A 17349-nucleotide genomic window follows, 5' to 3' on the forward strand; every position below is an offset into this window, starting at 1 on the left:
AATAGTCTACACTATACAGTATAAATAGATAAAAGAAATGAAGATATTCAGTTTGTAAAGTGGAATTTAGATATTTGTAAAAATTTGCACACCGAAAGATAATAACTTGGCATCATACAACCGGAAAGACTTAATTAAAAAAACCTTTCGCGTCTTAAACAAACTAATTGACACACGGAGCTCAATCTCCGCACGAAAATAGAGAAAGGTGTACCAATCTTGGAAGAAATATTTACCGATTTGGTTTCACGTGAAAACATATAAATGAAAAGGAAATTTGAAAAATATTGATGTGTAAAGAATCACACGAAAGCAATGAGGTGTAAAAATCCACTCAGTCGAAAATGTAAAGGGTGTTTGTAAGAATTGAAAAGCGTCAACAAGAAACCGTAAAGGTGCGAATGAATCACGAGCAGCAGAAAGCAGTGACGATCGCTAAAAGGTATCAAAAATAATAATAAATAACAACTGAAGAATATACATATACACATACATGTGTACATATGTATATGCCTAAACCGCTTTGTGCCGGCAACAACGGAGGCCAGCCTCAAGCGTCCGGCCTCAATAAACATAACCTTTAACTAGTTTTGCCGGTTATTTTTGCATGAAGATGATTCAGAGCCAAATAAAATCACAGAGGTATACTTACATATGTAGTCTATAAACAAGCATTAAATATGCTACAAGAGCAAACAGAAGCGAAATTGTCAAAAAAGAAATTGGCAAAGTCTTGTTACCGGCAAACAAACATTGAACTTGGTTGTCGCCTACTATAACTCAAGTGATAAATGGGGATTGTTTTCTTTTTGTTTTTTTTTTGTACTTTTAGCACAAAGTCACTTTGTAAGTGATGATAAAATGCTTGCACACCCACTGGGGCGCATACTCAGCTGATGTTGGCATGTCTTCATTGCAATTATCTACAGTTCATTCCACTATCGAGAGGTAGCGACACGTGACATATTTCCAGCAGCAACATACTTGATGTTTATGGGTATGTATGTACGTGTTGTCGACATGCATGAGAGTGATTGTTGTCAGTCACAGTTTCTGTCGCTTTTGTTTTTTCTCAATTATTTCATACATTGTTTACGGCTTTTGTTCTTAGAAACTCACTGCAGGTATGTACATACAAATGAAAATACCGATGTGTAAGTATGTAGTGAATTTTGTTATCGCAACGACTTCTCTGTTTTTACACGGTAGTCATTAAAGGTTGTTATTGAAAGAAGATAACACTTCACACTGGCGACTTGACAAGATTCAACTGCGCTGAACTCTCATTTAGTGGAAATATAATATATGGTATTTACATATGCACAAATACACAAAAAACTTAAGTGATCATGTGGAAATTAATAAATAAAAAAAAACCCACGAACATCAATTTATTTCGACTCAGCTAGCTTATCGCAAGCGTGTATTTATATATTTCTACATATGTATATTCTTCTTTAAATGAGTTTGTGTGGTAGAGTGGATGCAAATTCTCGCTAATACTGAGAACTCGTTTTAAGATTGTTCACCGTAATACTTGACATATTTTTTAGCGATTATCAAAAGCTTAGAATTGTCATGTGTAAATGTAAAATAACAATATTATTATGAGGTAGGAATTGGAGTAGATGAATAAAAACATACCTACATAAATGTATACAAACATAGGATGGGCGTATAATAATATACAATCAATATAGTAATCAGAATAATATTAAGAAAATGTTTCGTTTGATAAAAACATTTCTTTCGTTTCGCTATGCTAATTCGTACTAGAAAGCGCACCTTAGCATATATGCATATTTTTCCATAAAATTCGCAAGGCGAAATCTTTCACGGTTTATATATTTCACGCGGTTTATTTTAAAGCTAATTTTTTTTGCGATTTTATTGATGCGGGTAAATATGTTTAAAATATGTGTCATAACTTAATTTTTATGAAAAAGGAAAGCAGAAAAGATAAAAAAATAAGATAGACGAAAGAAAGTTAAAAATGTATTAACAATTTAACATTAGTTCAAAAGCTTGAAAAATTATGCCAATTGAGCCGTTGATATGAAATCATCAATTAAAAAGATTAGCAAGTATTGAGATACATACATACATACATATGTATGTATATGTACATATACAACTAAGTCCATACATATGTATGTACATATATGCACAGAAAACGCTTTTGAAAATTACTTCATTTTGATAAATAATTAAAATAACTTCACTATTGGGAGATTTTAAATTGTTTGAAAGCATTAAACAGCGCTGTGTTAAGAACTTTTGTTGCCAGGCAACATGTTGCTTAGGCGCAAATATTCAGTGTACATACAAAACAGTTGTTGACCAGAATTAAAGATGTTTTTAACCAAAATAATTCTGAGAAATCACACATATGCCTTTTTATACATTTTTTATAAAGCATCTGTTTTTGGGTTTCGCTGCATGACTGCAAAATTCATAGACGTTAAATAAGATATGTATATTAATCTTTCGGATTTAATATATGCACATTACTGCATGTAAAATCATTAAAACCTACATACATATTTTTGAACCCATAAAATACATCATTGTAGGCTATTATTTTATTCTCTGGTGAAAGTAGCATTTCGCATAATTATAAATTAGTTTCACTTACCTTCGCTGCCGCAAAACCATCTGGATTACAGCTGGGTAATAGATGAATTTCTGTTGTATTCAACAATTGTTGCACCTCCGGCACATTTGCGTAATTCAATGTCAAATATTGTGCCAGAAACAAAACCATTTGTCTGCCGAGTGTCTCATCGCCATGTAGATTTGCGGTGACCTTAATCAATGGGCGCAGCAATTCAACTTTTTTGCCATTTTCACTGCGTGCAGTCAACGCAAGCGCATGCATTTGACGTCCTTTCACCGTTTTGCCAATGGAATATTTTGTAGCTAAGTGTGGAAAGAGATCTTGCAGCTTTCCGAAAAGTGCACTGATTTCACCATTGTCTAGATAATGTGGCGGAGGATGCGTAATAAATGACTCGTCTTCCACAATTGCCACAGATGGTGCTGCAGATTTCGGCGTAGCAGCAGCAGCGACGTCGGCTATAGCGGCGTCATTGTTGGCAGCAGCAGTAGAATTAGCGTTTACACCAATGACTTTAGGTATGCTGGTCATTATTACGATAAAACTAATAAAGCTGGCGCACGTAGCCTGCGCAGGCGTAAGTGATATCACACGCATTGTTGTTAAACAACTCAATTTAAATTAATTTATTTAAATTTGCAACGACACCGCACAATTACTCGCTGCACTTAGCACACACACACACTTTGAAAACAACGATAAATTTTTACTGAGCTTCGCGGCCGTAGCACCTATTTTATTTTTCACCTTTTCTATTAAGGCAAAATCACTATAAATTATTTATTTTCGTAAAAAAATATTTAAGCACAGCGCATCTTGCGCATTTGTAACTACCGCTAGCATCTAATTTGCTGACGTTGGATTATTTTTCTGCTGCTTCGTGTTTCTTTGTCTGCCTGCGCGCAAATGCAGATCCTTCAAGTTCTTTCCCACGCTTGTTTTTAAAAATACTTTTATTCTCTCACTGGACTGTAGCTATGAACACTGAGGATTTACCTTTTTACATAACATTTAACTTTCTTATAAAATTATAACCATTTTATGAAATTTATGAATGAATAGCACAAAATTCTCAAATTACACAGAAATCCGAAACGAACTACATGAACGAGACCAAACGAAATAAACTGAAATACTCAACAGCAAATGACAGCAGTAGCAGTGGCAGATTAACACACACACAAGCAAATCACTAAAGCTGAGAGAACGATGGTGCTATATAATTTGCTCCCTTAACCGAATACACCTACCGATTAACTTATTATGGAATTGGTAAATCTTATTAATTTATTTACATTAACATTTTAAAATTAAACTTACGTTAAAGCAGAGAACGTAAAGTATAGAGAAGGTGCAAATCGAAATCTTTACGTTCTCTGGTTAAAGCAATTATTTTCGCGTTCATCAATATATTTTAGAAATTCACTGCAGAGAACGTGTATAATATTATATATTTTCACTGATAAACATTTTCTGATGTTTACTCGACACCTACAATCATTCTAAATACATTTTTTTATATTTAAATCATAAAATTGTTATTTTTAAAACAATTTATTAAATTAAAGAATTTTCGTCAATTTATTATTTATTATTATATTATTCACTTCCTTCTCAAAAAATTGAAATAAGACACCCTGTTGTTCAACAATCTTTGTTTTCATTCTGTCTTTCGTTCATTTGTCAAAAACATTCGGAAAATTTTCTGGTTTTCATTCGTCATTGCGAAAATTTTACCTTCGTGAGAAGCATCCATAATTGCGTCAATTGCTCTTAAAATCGAATTATAGCCAAATATTTGTGGCCAAGCCTTTCAACAGCTTACAAAGTGCCAGTAAACGTATTTAAATGTTTGTTGAAGACAATTTTCCTGTATATGCAGCAGTCGCCCTAGCAGCGCTTATTCGCAGCAGTGGCGAAGAATTTTAAGTATCAAAAGGCAAATAGTACGATAAGGAAGTGGAAGTGGTGCTGAGAAAACGTATATTATAATTTCGAAAGAAGCTAGAAGCTTGTGTGTTTGTTTGTTTGCATACGTGACCTCAGTCGCAAAGCGAAACCCCAGAGTAAAGTGGGTTATACCATAGTCTTCATCTACGTTAAAACTATTTTACCCGTAGCCAATAAAGTATCTTCGATATGCCACAGTCACGTGCTGCCGCGGCAGAAGCTGCGGCCACTGGTAGTGGCCCACAACCACTCGTTAAAATTGGTCATTATTTGCTAGGCGCAACGCTCGGCACAGGCACCTTTGGTAAGGTGAAAATTGGTGAGCATCAGATGACGCACCATAAGGTAGCGGTCAAGATATTAAATCGACAGAAGATTAAAAGTCTTGACGTTGTCGGTAAAATTCGTAGAGAGATACAGAACTTGAAACTCTTCCGGCATCCTCACATCATTAAGCTTTATCAGGTATATACATATATATATGCATTAATCTAAAATCACATACTCTAAAGTACACATTCACCAAGGTCAACAAGGGTGATTATTATTTTATTTTTTATTTTTGTTTTAAAAGATTATATTTATTTCACTTTCATAGGTCATATCCACGCCTACTGATATTTTTATGATTATGGAATACGTGAGCGGTGGTGAACTCTTCGATTACATTGTTAAACATGGCAAACTGCAGGAACATGAAGCGCGTCGCTTTTTTCAGCAGATCATATCCGGTGTAGACTATTGTCATCGCCATATGGTTGTACATCGCGATTTGAAGCCAGAAAATTTGTTGCTCGATCACAATTTACATGTAAAGATCGCAGACTTCGGTTTGTCCAACATGATGTTAGATGGCGAGTTCTTGCGTACTTCATGTGGCTCGCCCAACTATGCCGCACCTGAGGTAATATCTGGAAAACTTTATGCTGGTCCAGAAGTCGATATATGGTCATGCGGCGTCATTCTCTATGCACTACTATGTGGCACGCTACCATTCGATGACGAACATGTTCCAACGCTCTTCCGAAAAATCAAATCTGGTATTTTTCCCATACCAGAGTACCTGAATAAGCAGGTGGTCAATTTAGTGTGCCAGATGTTACAAGTAGATCCACTCAAACGCGCTACCATGGAAGAGATTAAGAAGCATGAATGGTTCCAAAAGGAACTACCTTCGTATCTTTTCCCGTCCTCAATTGAGCAAGATTCGAATGTAATTGACACTGTTGCCGTTGCCGAAGTTTGTGGGAAATTTGGCGTTAAAGAGGCGGAAGTGCATAATGCATTGCTCAGTGGCGATCCACACGATCAATTGGCTATCGCTTATCATTTAATTATCGACAACAAACGTTTCGCTGACGAGGCAGCAAAGACGGAAATCAACAACTTTTTCGTAGCTGGTTCACCACCGCCTGCTGCCCACTCACCCAGTGAGCGCGCCGAACCAGTTGGACCGACTGCCGTAATCACTGCCGGCGGCAACACCTCGGGCACGTCAACTCCAGGCGGACCAAACAGCGCCATGCGTCCACATCCTGAACGTATTGCACCGATGCGCGAACGCCAACTGGCCATGTCGGTGCAGGCATCGGGCGGCGGTGCCTTCCCCGAAAAAGCAGCGCGTGGCACACCCATCAAACGCGCCAAGTGGCATTTGGGTATTAGATCGCAAAGTAAACCTAACGACATCATGCAAGAAGTGTATCGTGCCATGAAAGCTCTAGACTATGAATGGAAGATCATCAATCCATATCATGTGCGTGTGCGTCGTCAAAACCTCAAAACAGGCAAATACTCGAAGATGTCTTTGCAGCTATATCAAGTGGATTCCAAGAGTTACTTGCTGGATTTTAAATCTTTAACTAACGAAGAGGTTGAGCAAGGCGATGACGTTATACTGGAAAGTTTGACACCACCGCCGCTGAGTGTACAGGGCGCAATGCCGCAACAGCCTACAGGTCACCATACAATGGAATTTTTCGAGATGTGCGCCGCTTTAATTATACAATTAGCTCGTTAGATGATAAAAACGGCCTCTTTCGTTGAATATATTATACAACTTTTATTTAGAGTATAATTTGGCTCGCGGGATTTGTTTTTCCTTAGTTGCATATATCGTTTGATGATCAGCTAACAGGAATTTCGAGTAATAAAGATTTTTCGTATATTAATTGTTATAGTATCGCTAACGCTTTTATTAAAAATAAAACTATTTAAACGTTTCAAAAGGCTTTTGTGTTGCAAACCAGATAAAATTAATGAGTTATTCCTTATACAGTAACAATTTCATTTTATAGTATGTATTGTGAAGAGTAGAAGAATTTAAGCGTTTTCAAAATTGCACAGAACAGCTGAATAAATTCAATTAATAATCAAAATATTTACAGAAAATATCTTGTCAGTTTGAGAGTCGGGTATAATATTGCCACATCTTATTTGTTTACATTTTATATGTTAATATCGCACATTATTATAAAATCGTATTACGTACGTCAAAATAATTAAAAGAAAATACAATGCTCATCGTGATGAGTGTAAAATTGTATACTATGTCTACCCCAAAAATACAATATGTAAATAAAAACTTACATACGAAATACACAAATATTCTTTCATCTCGTTGTTTGCCACTTATCCAGCACGCTTGAAATATGAGTGAAAGTAACTTTTTGAGACTAAGTGTCATTGGGTAACTTATTTATCCTTCGCACTCCCGGCAGCTTCGTCGGCTTGTTGTTTCTTGCGTTTCAACTTGTTGATTAGACTTTCTATACTATTTGCATCCACTAGCCCAATGAATTTATCAACCACGACGCCATTACGGAACGCCAGTACAGCAGGCACTGCTTTTACTTCAAAGGTCTCTACTAATTCAGAGTTTGTATCTACATCAATGGTAGCCAAGTCGATCTCTTCAGAATCATCTAAGAGTTCGCTCATTTTTGGTGTAAGTATTTTGCATGGATCACACCATTCTGCGTGAAAGTTTACAACAACCGGATTGTCATTGTTTATTACCTGTAAGAAAATTTCTTGATTGCATAATTGTTCTGTTGTTTGCATATTTAAATTTTCCACTAACCTTTTGATCAAATTCGTAATGGTCCTTGACATCCACTTTACGGTTATAAGAGTGGTTTTGCGATATGAACTTTTGCAATGCCGTACTGACCCCCGGAACTACATGTGGGCAACTACTTTGTGTGATACCTGCCAAGCCAGCAACTATACGCGGCGCAATGGCTTGTCCAGCAAATTTTAGCATCTCCGGCTTATTTTTACTTTAACTGCAAGTAATCAAGTGAAAAATAATTCTTTAACGGCAAGAAATGAGAAAGCGTACTATCACTAGCTCTCCAAGTAAATACCAATGTTAACAGAATAGTCGATGACGTGCTAATGAAGTGTGCAAAAACAAATACCGACAAACTACGTGCCTTCAGTTGAAATGACGCTTTTGCTTAGTCAGATAAGTTTGTATTTGTATTTCTCTATAGCGTGGAGTATGCAAAATTTTTTGCTTACCTGTTGCTTACAAATATATGCAATGTTCAATAGATGTTCAGCTCTTGATACATAAAAAATATATTTTTAATAGAATTCCACTTCGCACCAGTTTTCGCTCAGCTGTTAATTGACGTCAGGAAATGAAATGTGTTTTGCAAACGATGCAAAATATAGCGTACGCTCACAACTAAATGTATTTATGAAAATTTCTTTGTTATTTTTAGCATATTGTTGTAGAATATGCATAAAAATAAACCGGACTGAAGTTGTGAAAATTAAAATTACACTGAAAAATTTTTATTAAATAGCAAACGTCAAAATATTGGGACGTAGGAAAACATAAAGATAAGCAGAAAACATTTCTGTAAACAGCTCAGCTGATAGTGCTGCCGTATTCGTTCGGCGAACTTTTTGGAAAATCCTCTAGTGTTATTCAAACTGTTGATAGAAAAGGCAGAGAACGTAAAATTATATACGTTCTCTGGAAAAGGGAACTGATAACTGCGATTTCCGCTTGCGATATGGTGACAAACGCTTATTTTGAACTTTTAGGCGGGAAAATACTATTAAAAGTTAAATATCTTAAATGAATGTGGAAAACATGTAATAGTATCTATATTGTTTCAAACTAATCATATTCATATCATATCTTTTGTGCCTACAAATAAAAAATATAAATAATTAGAAATGTGTATTGCTTTAGCCACTCTCTCTTTCAATTAATAAAAAAAAAGCATCGATATATGGAGACACTACGGTCTCTCCAACGAAATTTGAAGTAGCGTCAACGTAGGCGTTGCTCACCACCGGCACATAGATAAGATTACAAAGCCCTAAATGCGATTCTTTTCATGCAATTTGAGTTTCAAAAACAGTAATTAGGTGCTCTTGAATGGAAGAGCGTCATCACCGCGGTCTAGACAATCGTATTGGGAATCGCACACGCATTATTATTCAAACCTATTTACAAACGATAGTCTCTGACGTCGTGGGAAGGGATCGTGCAGAGAATTTACGCGAAGTACAACATATATACCATAACATATGTATATGTGAATGAATAAGCTGAAAAAAATTTACTGCTTAATACGTAAAGAAATAAATATGTATATATTTTGACGGCGAAATATTGTGAACGAATGCCTTGCGGTGCAGTGACTCGCGCTGAATTAGTTTGATACTAATAACAAATAAACAGAAATTGTTAAAAGTATAAGTGCTACGTGTAAATGCATATACACATGTTTGTGTGTGTAAAAATTTACTTATTTAATGTTATCTAAATTATACATATGAACGTATGTATGTAGTTATACCGCTCAACACTCCATCTAAGTAGTGGCGAATACGCAAAGTGTGATAAAAAATATCGGTTTTGAATTACGCGTCCGAGTCAGAGAGTAAATATCTACAATATATTCTACGTAAATAAATACATATCTACGAACAACCACATGTGTGCACATATGCTTACATATTCGGCGTGCATTTTGCAAGCCTATGTGATTTTTTAAACTCTTTGCCCTCCTTCCTTTCCGCCTCTATGCTGAATGCTGTTTAATATGCAAACGAGCAGTAGCAGCAATAGCAGTCACAGTCGCCACAATGTAGCAGCGACAACGCCAGTCACTCCTGGCACGCCCGATTCAGCGGGCATATTAATTGGCGCTGCGGGTCAGGCGGTTTACGAGAGGCGCAACAAAACCATTCTCCACTACTTTCGCGATCGTACACCGAGCCATACCCGTACACAACAGCAACAACACTACTATCAGCACAACCCAGAGCAACAAGTTGCATTTGGTCGCCAACGACAAGAAGCCGTCATTTATCTAAAGGAGCCGCGTTTTATTAACAAACTGGCGCTACTGAAAAGTTCGAGCACACGCGATTTGTCGCGTTTGAGGGTCGAGGAAAAATCTGTGGATATTCTATCGCCGACTACAGTGCATTTTGATAGCTCCACAAACAGTAGTAAGTCTTCAAGCGAATCGCCAGTGGCTCAGCGTAACCAACAGCGCAGCCTAGACAGTCTCTATTGTGAAGGGTATTGTTCGCGACGTATCACAGAACTAGAACAACGTGTTACCCAATTGGAGCAGCAAGTGCAAGCTGAACGAGCAGTTGCCAAAGATCTGTCCACGCGCATACAAGAACTCATACGTCGCGTAGAAGATTTGAGCCAGTTCAAAGCGTCCGATAAACGAAAACTTAGCAGTTTTCGTAAGAAAGGTTCGCAGGCAAATACAAATGTGCAGCCCTCAAAGTTGGAGAAGTGGATGAATTTGTCGAATTGGTTTAAGCAACGCCCCAGTATCGCAACTTTAAAGGAACAAAATATCTACAATGGTGAGTGGAAACTTGCATTATCAATATATTAGAAATGAACTGGAAATAAATTTAAATGGATGAACGTCTCTTTAAGGTTTAAAACTAATTTTAGCTAATGTTTGGGCAATAGATCAATAAAGAGTTTACATTTAAAAATAATATAACTCCCTACCGGCTATAAAGGAAATTCTTTAAATACTTTTGGCTTAATACTTTCTATTTTCTACAAAAACAAAGAAAATAATTTATTCAATTAGAACATTTAAAATGAATAAAGCATGTACAAAGCTTCTATATGTACATATATTCAGTATATAGCAGCTGTAAATTTAATCAGTATTTCTATTGATATCGCTTTATAACGATAAGAGTTTTTGCAATATTTGGAAGAAGTTAAAATATAATAAAAATAGTACAAATAAATTATTTACACATATGCGTAGATACGAAACTATGCGTACACGACAAAGATAAAGTTTCCAAACACATGCATATAGTATGTTAAATATGGGGGAAATTGCGTTTATCGGCAGGCTGTACGGAGAAAGGCAGCCAACCCTTTTTGATAATGGACTGACCTTGTTTTGGTTAGTGATAACCAGCAGTGTATAGTTCAAAGCTGTCCTAAATCTAAATTTATTGAAATAAACATGTATTTTAATGCTTTCCAAATTTACTTTTTTCTTCAAACTAGATGAACCTTGTTTCGACACAGATATCGAAAAGGTCACGAAACATGAGATCCATAAAACCGTACCGAAAATCGTTGTGGACTGTTGTGATTTAATTTACGAACGCTATCGCAAGGCTTCGGAACCCATCGAGGGCATATATCGACAGTGTGGGGATTATAATAAAATTCAAACTTTGCGCTTTCGTATTGATGCCAATGATTATGAGTCATTAAGGCAACCGAATATAGACATCCATACATTAACTGGCTTGCTCAAATTATTTTTGCGCGAAATTAAAAGCCCACTGGTGAGCGCGAATGAAGCGAAAACTTTTATTGGTAAACCGAATCAGTGGTGTAAGTGTTGGTTTTCTTATAAAATTATGAGTAATTTTGAAAATATGTTTGTATTGTACTTATGAATTAAATCTCTTTATAGTACTGACCGATTTGACAACGAAAATCGAAATCTTGAAAAAACTGATTCGAACTTTGCCCGAAGTTAATCGTGATACAATGAATTACATATTCGAACATTTCAATAAGTAAATAATTATTAATTGTTATTTCATATTGCTTTTATAATCCGAATAATTTTTAATCTAAGGCTGACGAAAGTGCCTTTACAACAAATCAGCGCCGATACACTTGCCATATCCATAACACCAACAATTTTCCATCCCCTACAGAAAGGCGCTAATACGGCGGACTTGCAGGAGATAATTAAGGAGGGCCAATTGCTAGCAGATTGTGTTAAAATAATGATCGAATATCATAGTCGTATATTCGAGTAAGTTATGAATATTGATTTTATATATTACATCTGTGTGTATTGTGCTGTTCCCTTCTTTTCTAATTTTTTTTTTTAATAAAGAAATGTTTGAATTTACGGTTTTCGCCTACTAATTCCATGATATAGATGCCCGGTCGAGCGGCGGAGGAAACGCATCAGTGTGCAGCGACTCCGGAAAACCCTATCACAACCGGATTTAATTTTTCAAAATTTATTTTAAGTAAATTTGTCTGAGTACAGTATTTCATAATGTAATAAAAAGTCTGTATTTATAATAAAAATGTTTAAATTTATTTATATAAACAAATGTGTTTAGCCTAAATTTGTAGATTTTCACCCACCTTAATATTGACTCTTATTCTTCTTGTAATCGTAAACGATGTTGTGTTAGAAAGGCCACATCAAATATAGCCTCTTGCTGCAGCAATTCATGCACTTCGTACTTCATGGACTCCTCATATGCGTACAGGATGCTTGTGTCATAAAGCATCATTTTGCAATGCGCTAAAGCTAGAATGCAATTCCGCAAACGTGCAATTACCTCTCGGTCTGCTCGTGGTATTACTTCATTCAAATTCTGCGCATAGCCACCATCACCGCCATCAGCTTCGTTATTCACAGTTGGCGATATCCATATAAAGCCATTGTTTCCAAGAATTATAGATGCACCACATGTCAAGTTATGAAAATGCGTCTTACGTCGCTTAACCAGTGACGGAAAGACTTTAACAAGTACTCCTTGTGATAATTTGCCATATTTCAAACTCCGTGTGTAAAGTGATAATGTGCCTTCATCAAAAATATTCTGCACTTCAGCCGATATAAGATCACCCTCTTGTAGATATTTACGCATCATTTGTTCATCTTCCACACCTCTTCGTCGCAATTCGCCGCCCGGTAAATTTACAGAAGACAATAACAATACGGAATCCAAACGTGAGTTCGTATCCACTTTCCAACGTCGTTGTTGTACTTCAGTAATGCGTGCAACCACAACATCTCCTATTTCACCTACATATCGGCTCTTAAGTGGTTTTATAGAAATTAGCTTGTTCACCTGTTCCATCACTCCAGCTACGGATGCTTTAATATCTTCACCTTCAACATAAGTGCCATGGCCCTTCATGAAGCCAAACTGACCAGTGACCACTTCGCCGGGTGTGTAAAGGCGTGGTGCCCTTGTTTGGTTTTGTGCCAACAAACCCATATTGACACGATCAATAGCTAGCCGTATATTAACGTTTGTAGTCATTATTACAAATATTAAAAGGATAATATTATTATTTTCTTTATTATTAACTTAATTTAAAGTAAATGATAAACAAAAGCAACACGCGCAAGTTCCTTACTTTGTAGTTGCCAGATGCATGAATATATTTTTGTTTATTCAACATTTTTAATGAAAATATGTGTACATACTTTTATACAAATTTTCGAAATATTTTTTAAAAGAAAAATATTTATTTATTTATTATGTAAAAATATATTTATACACAATTACTTATTATATAAAAAATACTAGATTCAATTGAGTTTTTTGTCAAGTATTTTATTTGTAAACTTACAGAAATAACAATAGTATATTCACTACTTGTGAGAAAATAAATTCTCATTAAACTTTGTGCCTATAACATACGTGCTTCCTTTATCGGCCAAAGTCGACAGACTACTCGACTTTTCACTAGTCCTAATGGTATTGGACCATAGTAGCGTGAATCCGAACTGTTTTCACTGTTGTCACCTTCAATCCATATGTAACCACGAGGTACATATTCATCTTGAAATTCATTTACTTTTTGTTTTTTATTTATTACTAAAACATCAATATCAGCTTCTATCGGTCTTGTGTTATTTTTCAAAACTATTCGATCTCCAGGTATCCCTACAATGCGCTTACAAATGAACTGCTTGGGATCAGTGGGAGATACAGCAATGATTATATCCCCTCGTCGTGGATTGTGAAAACGTGTGGATATGCGTTCTGTCAACAGGATGTTTTTCGAATGCAATGTAGGTTCCATTGATGGACCGTTGCACTGAAAATGGGTCATTAGTACAAGTAAGCTCATATTTCTATTTCCACCTTACCACTACAAAATCACCGACATATTCGAAAGTACAGTGCGTAAGACAGGCATACATCATGCTGTATTTTATTACGTCTTTTACTCTTGAAAGTATAGATACCATATTGGCTTTAATTACAAATATTAAACATTTTTAACTAAAAAATTTATGTAAATATAGAAATTTGTATGGCTGTAAGATATCAGCTGTGAGTAAAATAACTTTAAACAGCTGATTCGTTGGGTATATTCAGTGAATAATTAGAAACTTCTTGTGCAACTGGAATGTGCGCGTATATGTACAGGGCTTGCCCGGAAACTAATGTATTTTGAGACGACAGAGGAGATCCAAAAAGTATGAACCTCGGCTCTCAAGGCTACTCCGAAGATTGCCTTCCGTGACGTCTTCAAAGGTTGGAAATCGCGTGTCGACGCAGAAGAAGCCTATTTTGAAAGTTTAAATCGATTCATATACATGTATGTTGTCGCATGTAAGAGTAGCTTAACCCGAGTTACGGAAAAACCTTCCATCCTTCATAGCTTCCACGTTGACCTTGGCAAGGATAATCAAAGTTAGTTTGATTTTAAGCTGAAAGCTTGTAATATTTATGCCAGTAGAAGAAATATGCAAAGGTTTATAAGTTTCTCCTCCAAACTCATTGTCTTCTATTTACTTCTGTATATCAATTTCCTCAGTCTATTCTCCCAGAATACTCTATTTTAAACGAATTTGAGACATTCAGTGTTGTTTATTATAGATTTCATATATAGGAATTGAAGAAGATTTTTTTCACAACAAATGTGCATTAAGCATAAAATGTGAGAGGTACATCCATGAATTCAGATATTTTAATTAGTAAATTGTACATACAAATACTCTATATATGGCTCTCCATTTTCAAATTTTCTTCAAGTTTGAACTCTTTTCGCTAAATATCTTATTTTAAATTACACATATCAAATTACATTCAATTTGGTTGCTTGGAAGAAATTCATAAATTTTTCACAGCATATATTATATTTCAATATCGTTTTTTACTCATCAATAAATTACAATTTTTTAACATTAAACGTCTACAGATAATGAATAATTTTGTTCCATGCAGTTATTTTGTTTAACATATGTCTATTATCCACTTAGTCAAAATAAAAATATTACTACGTTTTTGTTTAATTAATGTTCACATTAAGTTTTTACCCTTTTTTTAGAAAAGGTGACCTCAATTCGAAATAATACATGAAGTTTAATAATTAATTATGTAGGTACACTTTTAAGCCTTAGAATAAATAATAGAAATTAACTATTTAAATTTAAGGAAAAAATATTGCATTTTAAATACAAAATAAATTAAATTAAATACGACTAAACAACACTCATAATATTAATAATATTTTAGCGAAACGCGCAAATGATCGATATATAAATTTGTATAAAATTATATACATCACAAAATTATTTCGAAGAATCCAACAGGTAGAATTATTCTGCCTTTTTGCCCTCCTCCTTCTCACGCTTTGAAGCACGTTCGCGCATATCTAAAGCGACCAAGTCAATACTGGCTACATAAGCGTGCAAGCAGGAGATTAAAGACTTCAGTAGAGCAAATGGCGCCATGAGGATAGCCAAAAGTTTGAACAAGGACATTCCAAAGACTGTCAATTTAAAAAAAAAAATATGTTTGTTAAGTGTTCAACAATTTCACTCATGACTTGTTGTATCAACTTACTTAATGGCCCATAAGTGAAATATAAAAGATACAGGCAAACATAAAAGAGTTCATTAGCGCAGCACATAAATGTAAGCACATTTTTCTGATAATAAGTACGCATTATTATATTCTCCTTAACATCGAATGATTTGTGCGATGTTTTTCCTACCATGACGCTCCTAGAAAAATTTATCAATCCGTATAAGATAATATTTTTAACTTTCACATTCTTACGTTTGCATATAAAGCCAATGACAAGCAATATCAATGGCAATTGAGACCTGGAACCAGAACATATATTTGGGGTAAAAGTAGCTGAGCGTCACCAGAAGACCCATAGTACCACAACGATCGGTCAATTGATCCAACATCGCGCCGAAACGTGTACCTAAGAAAATGAATAAAATGTGTGTTTAATATGTTTATACTTAATAATATTTACAGTAGAGATAAATTGCTGACTTTTGTACTTTCCATATATTGTACAGAAATTTAAAAACAAGTATGACGTGTTTAAATGCAATTGTATTGTATCATGATATGAAAAAGTAAATCTCTGCAGATAAGACAACTTTTGAATTTTTTTTAAAAGTATATACTTTTACGTTTTAACTATGGAAAAGCAAATAATTCTTAGATTAAATTCCTAATCAGCTAATACAAATTAATAATTTTTTTTGTTTCTTATCTTTATTAATTTTTATCAAATGATAGTTTATGATCTTTTGAATTTATACATACTTATACTAAAAAACAAATTTAATTTATAATACATACTTTGATTAAATGCACGCGCCGCATGCCCATCCACGGCATCTAGTAGAGCGCTAATGACGTAGCACCATCCGGCCGCCACATAATTAGTAGACATGCACCAGAAAGCTATCAACGCTAGTATAATGCGAGCATATCCTGTAAAGAGCAACAAATAATATAGTTACCTCATATATATGTGGAAAATCAATAACCATTCGAATAATATGCATAGTTACAAAAATTATCTAAGACAGGTTAATTGAATTAACGTGCCATTCTACGTTTATCATGCCATATACCTGCATGTAATGTTGCATTGCAATTACGTGTACATGACACTAATACGTACCAATTAAATTTGGAATAAAAAAGAATACATTATCGTGTTCTGTCAGCGCCATGATATTACTGTCTGGATTTACTTCAGCTCCTGGTTTGCCAACGTTACTATAACAAACGGTTGTATTGTATGTTTAGAGACTGAGAAGACCCTTCCGAGCCCGCTAGAACTAATTATGACTATTCCGACGATATTACTAATGTTAATTGCAAATATACATAGATCCGACACACTTTGTTGTAAAAATGATCTTAGTTGGACTCTATTTAAATTGAACCAACTAAATATATGATATTTTTATTTTGAACTTTTATTTTTTTGGAATGCAATTATAAAATGCTGGACGCATTAAACTGCAGTTTACTGGACTTTTAATTCTACCAGATTTTTTCTTTCTGAAAGAGTTTCTACAACAAATTTGGAGAGGTACGTTCAGTGTATGGCGCAGTAAGGTTGAAAATAATACTGTCAGGGTGGTGGAGTTTCAATAATTAGGTGCGAATTAATCTCTGTTTTTTTATCTTTTGAATAACGAAAGAAAAATAATCTAATAAGTGCGGAGAAATTAAATTAAAAAAAACTAGCACAGTTTATGCGTATATCGTAT

At 35.0% G+C, this 17349-nt stretch overlaps 7 protein-coding genes across 9 annotated transcripts in view; 2 read left to right on the forward strand and 5 right to left on the reverse strand.

The window, feature by feature from the left end:
• Nucleotides 1–3761, reverse strand: part of LOC105226175 (carboxypeptidase D) — a 30935-nt gene extending 27174 nt beyond the window's left edge. Inside the window, exon 1 of one of the 2 annotated variants that reach the window (XM_011204989.4) lies at nt 2636–3761. In XM_011204989.4, the coding sequence (XP_011203291.2) occupies nt 2636–3214 (579 nt within the window). In that variant the 5' untranslated portion in view covers nt 3215–3761. The remainder of the gene's footprint in view (nt 1–2635) is intronic. The other variant, XM_029550143.2, reaches the window with a different exon arrangement.
• Nucleotides 3762–4284: 523 nt separating this feature from the next.
• On the forward strand, nt 4285–7182 carry LOC105226170 (5'-AMP-activated protein kinase catalytic subunit alpha-2). The gene is made up of 2 exons (XM_011204978.4): nt 4285–5032; nt 5166–7182. The coding sequence occupies exons 1-2, from the start codon at nt 4757–4759 to the stop codon at nt 6585–6587; spliced, it is 1698 nt and encodes a 565-aa protein (XP_011203280.1). The 5' UTR covers nt 4285–4756; the 3' UTR covers nt 6588–7182.
• On the reverse strand, nt 6735–7832 carry LOC105226171 (thioredoxin, mitochondrial). Its single transcript, XM_011204979.4, has 2 exons — nt 7650–7832; nt 6735–7585 (listed from the first exon to the last, which is right to left on the reverse strand). The coding sequence occupies exons 1-2, from the start codon at nt 7830–7832 to the stop codon at nt 7262–7264; spliced, it is 507 nt and encodes a 168-aa protein (XP_011203281.2). The 3' UTR covers nt 6735–7261.
• On the reverse strand, nt 7648–13239 carry LOC105226174 (exosome complex component RRP4). The gene is made up of 2 exons (XM_019990242.3): nt 12213–13239; nt 7648–7854 (listed from the first exon to the last, which is right to left on the reverse strand). The coding sequence occupies exon 1, from the start codon at nt 13121–13123 to the stop codon at nt 12227–12229; it is 897 nt and encodes a 298-aa protein (XP_019845801.1). The 5' UTR covers nt 13124–13239; the 3' UTR covers nt 7648–7854; nt 12213–12226.
• On the forward strand, nt 8940–12162 carry LOC105226173 (rho GTPase-activating protein 15). Of its 2 annotated transcripts, none has more exons than XM_011204983.4 (5): nt 8940–10423; nt 11100–11435; nt 11518–11623; nt 11686–11868; nt 11998–12162. In XM_011204983.4, exons 1-5 carry the CDS (start codon nt 9625–9627, stop codon nt 12089–12091), a joined length of 1518 nt encoding a protein of 505 aa, XP_011203285.2. In that variant the 5' UTR covers nt 8940–9624; the 3' UTR covers nt 12092–12162. The 2 variants fall into 2 exon arrangements, with proteins under 2 accessions (XP_011203285.2, XP_011203286.2); XM_011204984.4 differs by having other exon boundaries at nt 8941–10423; nt 11953–12139.
• A 160-nt stretch (nt 13240–13399) lies between the features above and the next one.
• Nucleotides 13400–14188, reverse strand: LOC105226169 (mitochondrial inner membrane protease subunit 1). Its single transcript, XM_011204977.4, has 2 exons — nt 13960–14188; nt 13400–13907 (listed from the first exon to the last, which is right to left on the reverse strand). The coding sequence occupies exons 1-2, from the start codon at nt 14059–14061 to the stop codon at nt 13497–13499; spliced, it is 513 nt and encodes a 170-aa protein (XP_011203279.2). The 5' UTR covers nt 14062–14188; the 3' UTR covers nt 13400–13496.
• A 478-nt stretch (nt 14189–14666) lies between these two features.
• Nucleotides 14667–17177, reverse strand: LOC105226168 (CDP-diacylglycerol--inositol 3-phosphatidyltransferase). Its single transcript, XM_011204976.3, has 5 exons — nt 16752–17177; nt 16424–16558; nt 15881–16034; nt 15665–15825; nt 14667–15590 (listed from the first exon to the last, which is right to left on the reverse strand). Exons 1-5 carry the CDS (start codon nt 16801–16803, stop codon nt 15418–15420), a joined length of 675 nt encoding a protein of 224 aa, XP_011203278.2. The 5' UTR covers nt 16804–17177; the 3' UTR covers nt 14667–15417.
• Nucleotides 17178–17349: the final 172 nt, after the last annotated feature.

The sequence above is a fragment of the Bactrocera dorsalis genome, chromosome 4 (assembly GCF_023373825.1).
Source record: "Bactrocera dorsalis isolate Fly_Bdor chromosome 4, ASM2337382v1, whole genome shotgun sequence".
NCBI classification, from domain to species: Eukaryota; Metazoa; Arthropoda; class Insecta; order Diptera; family Tephritidae; genus Bactrocera; species Bactrocera dorsalis.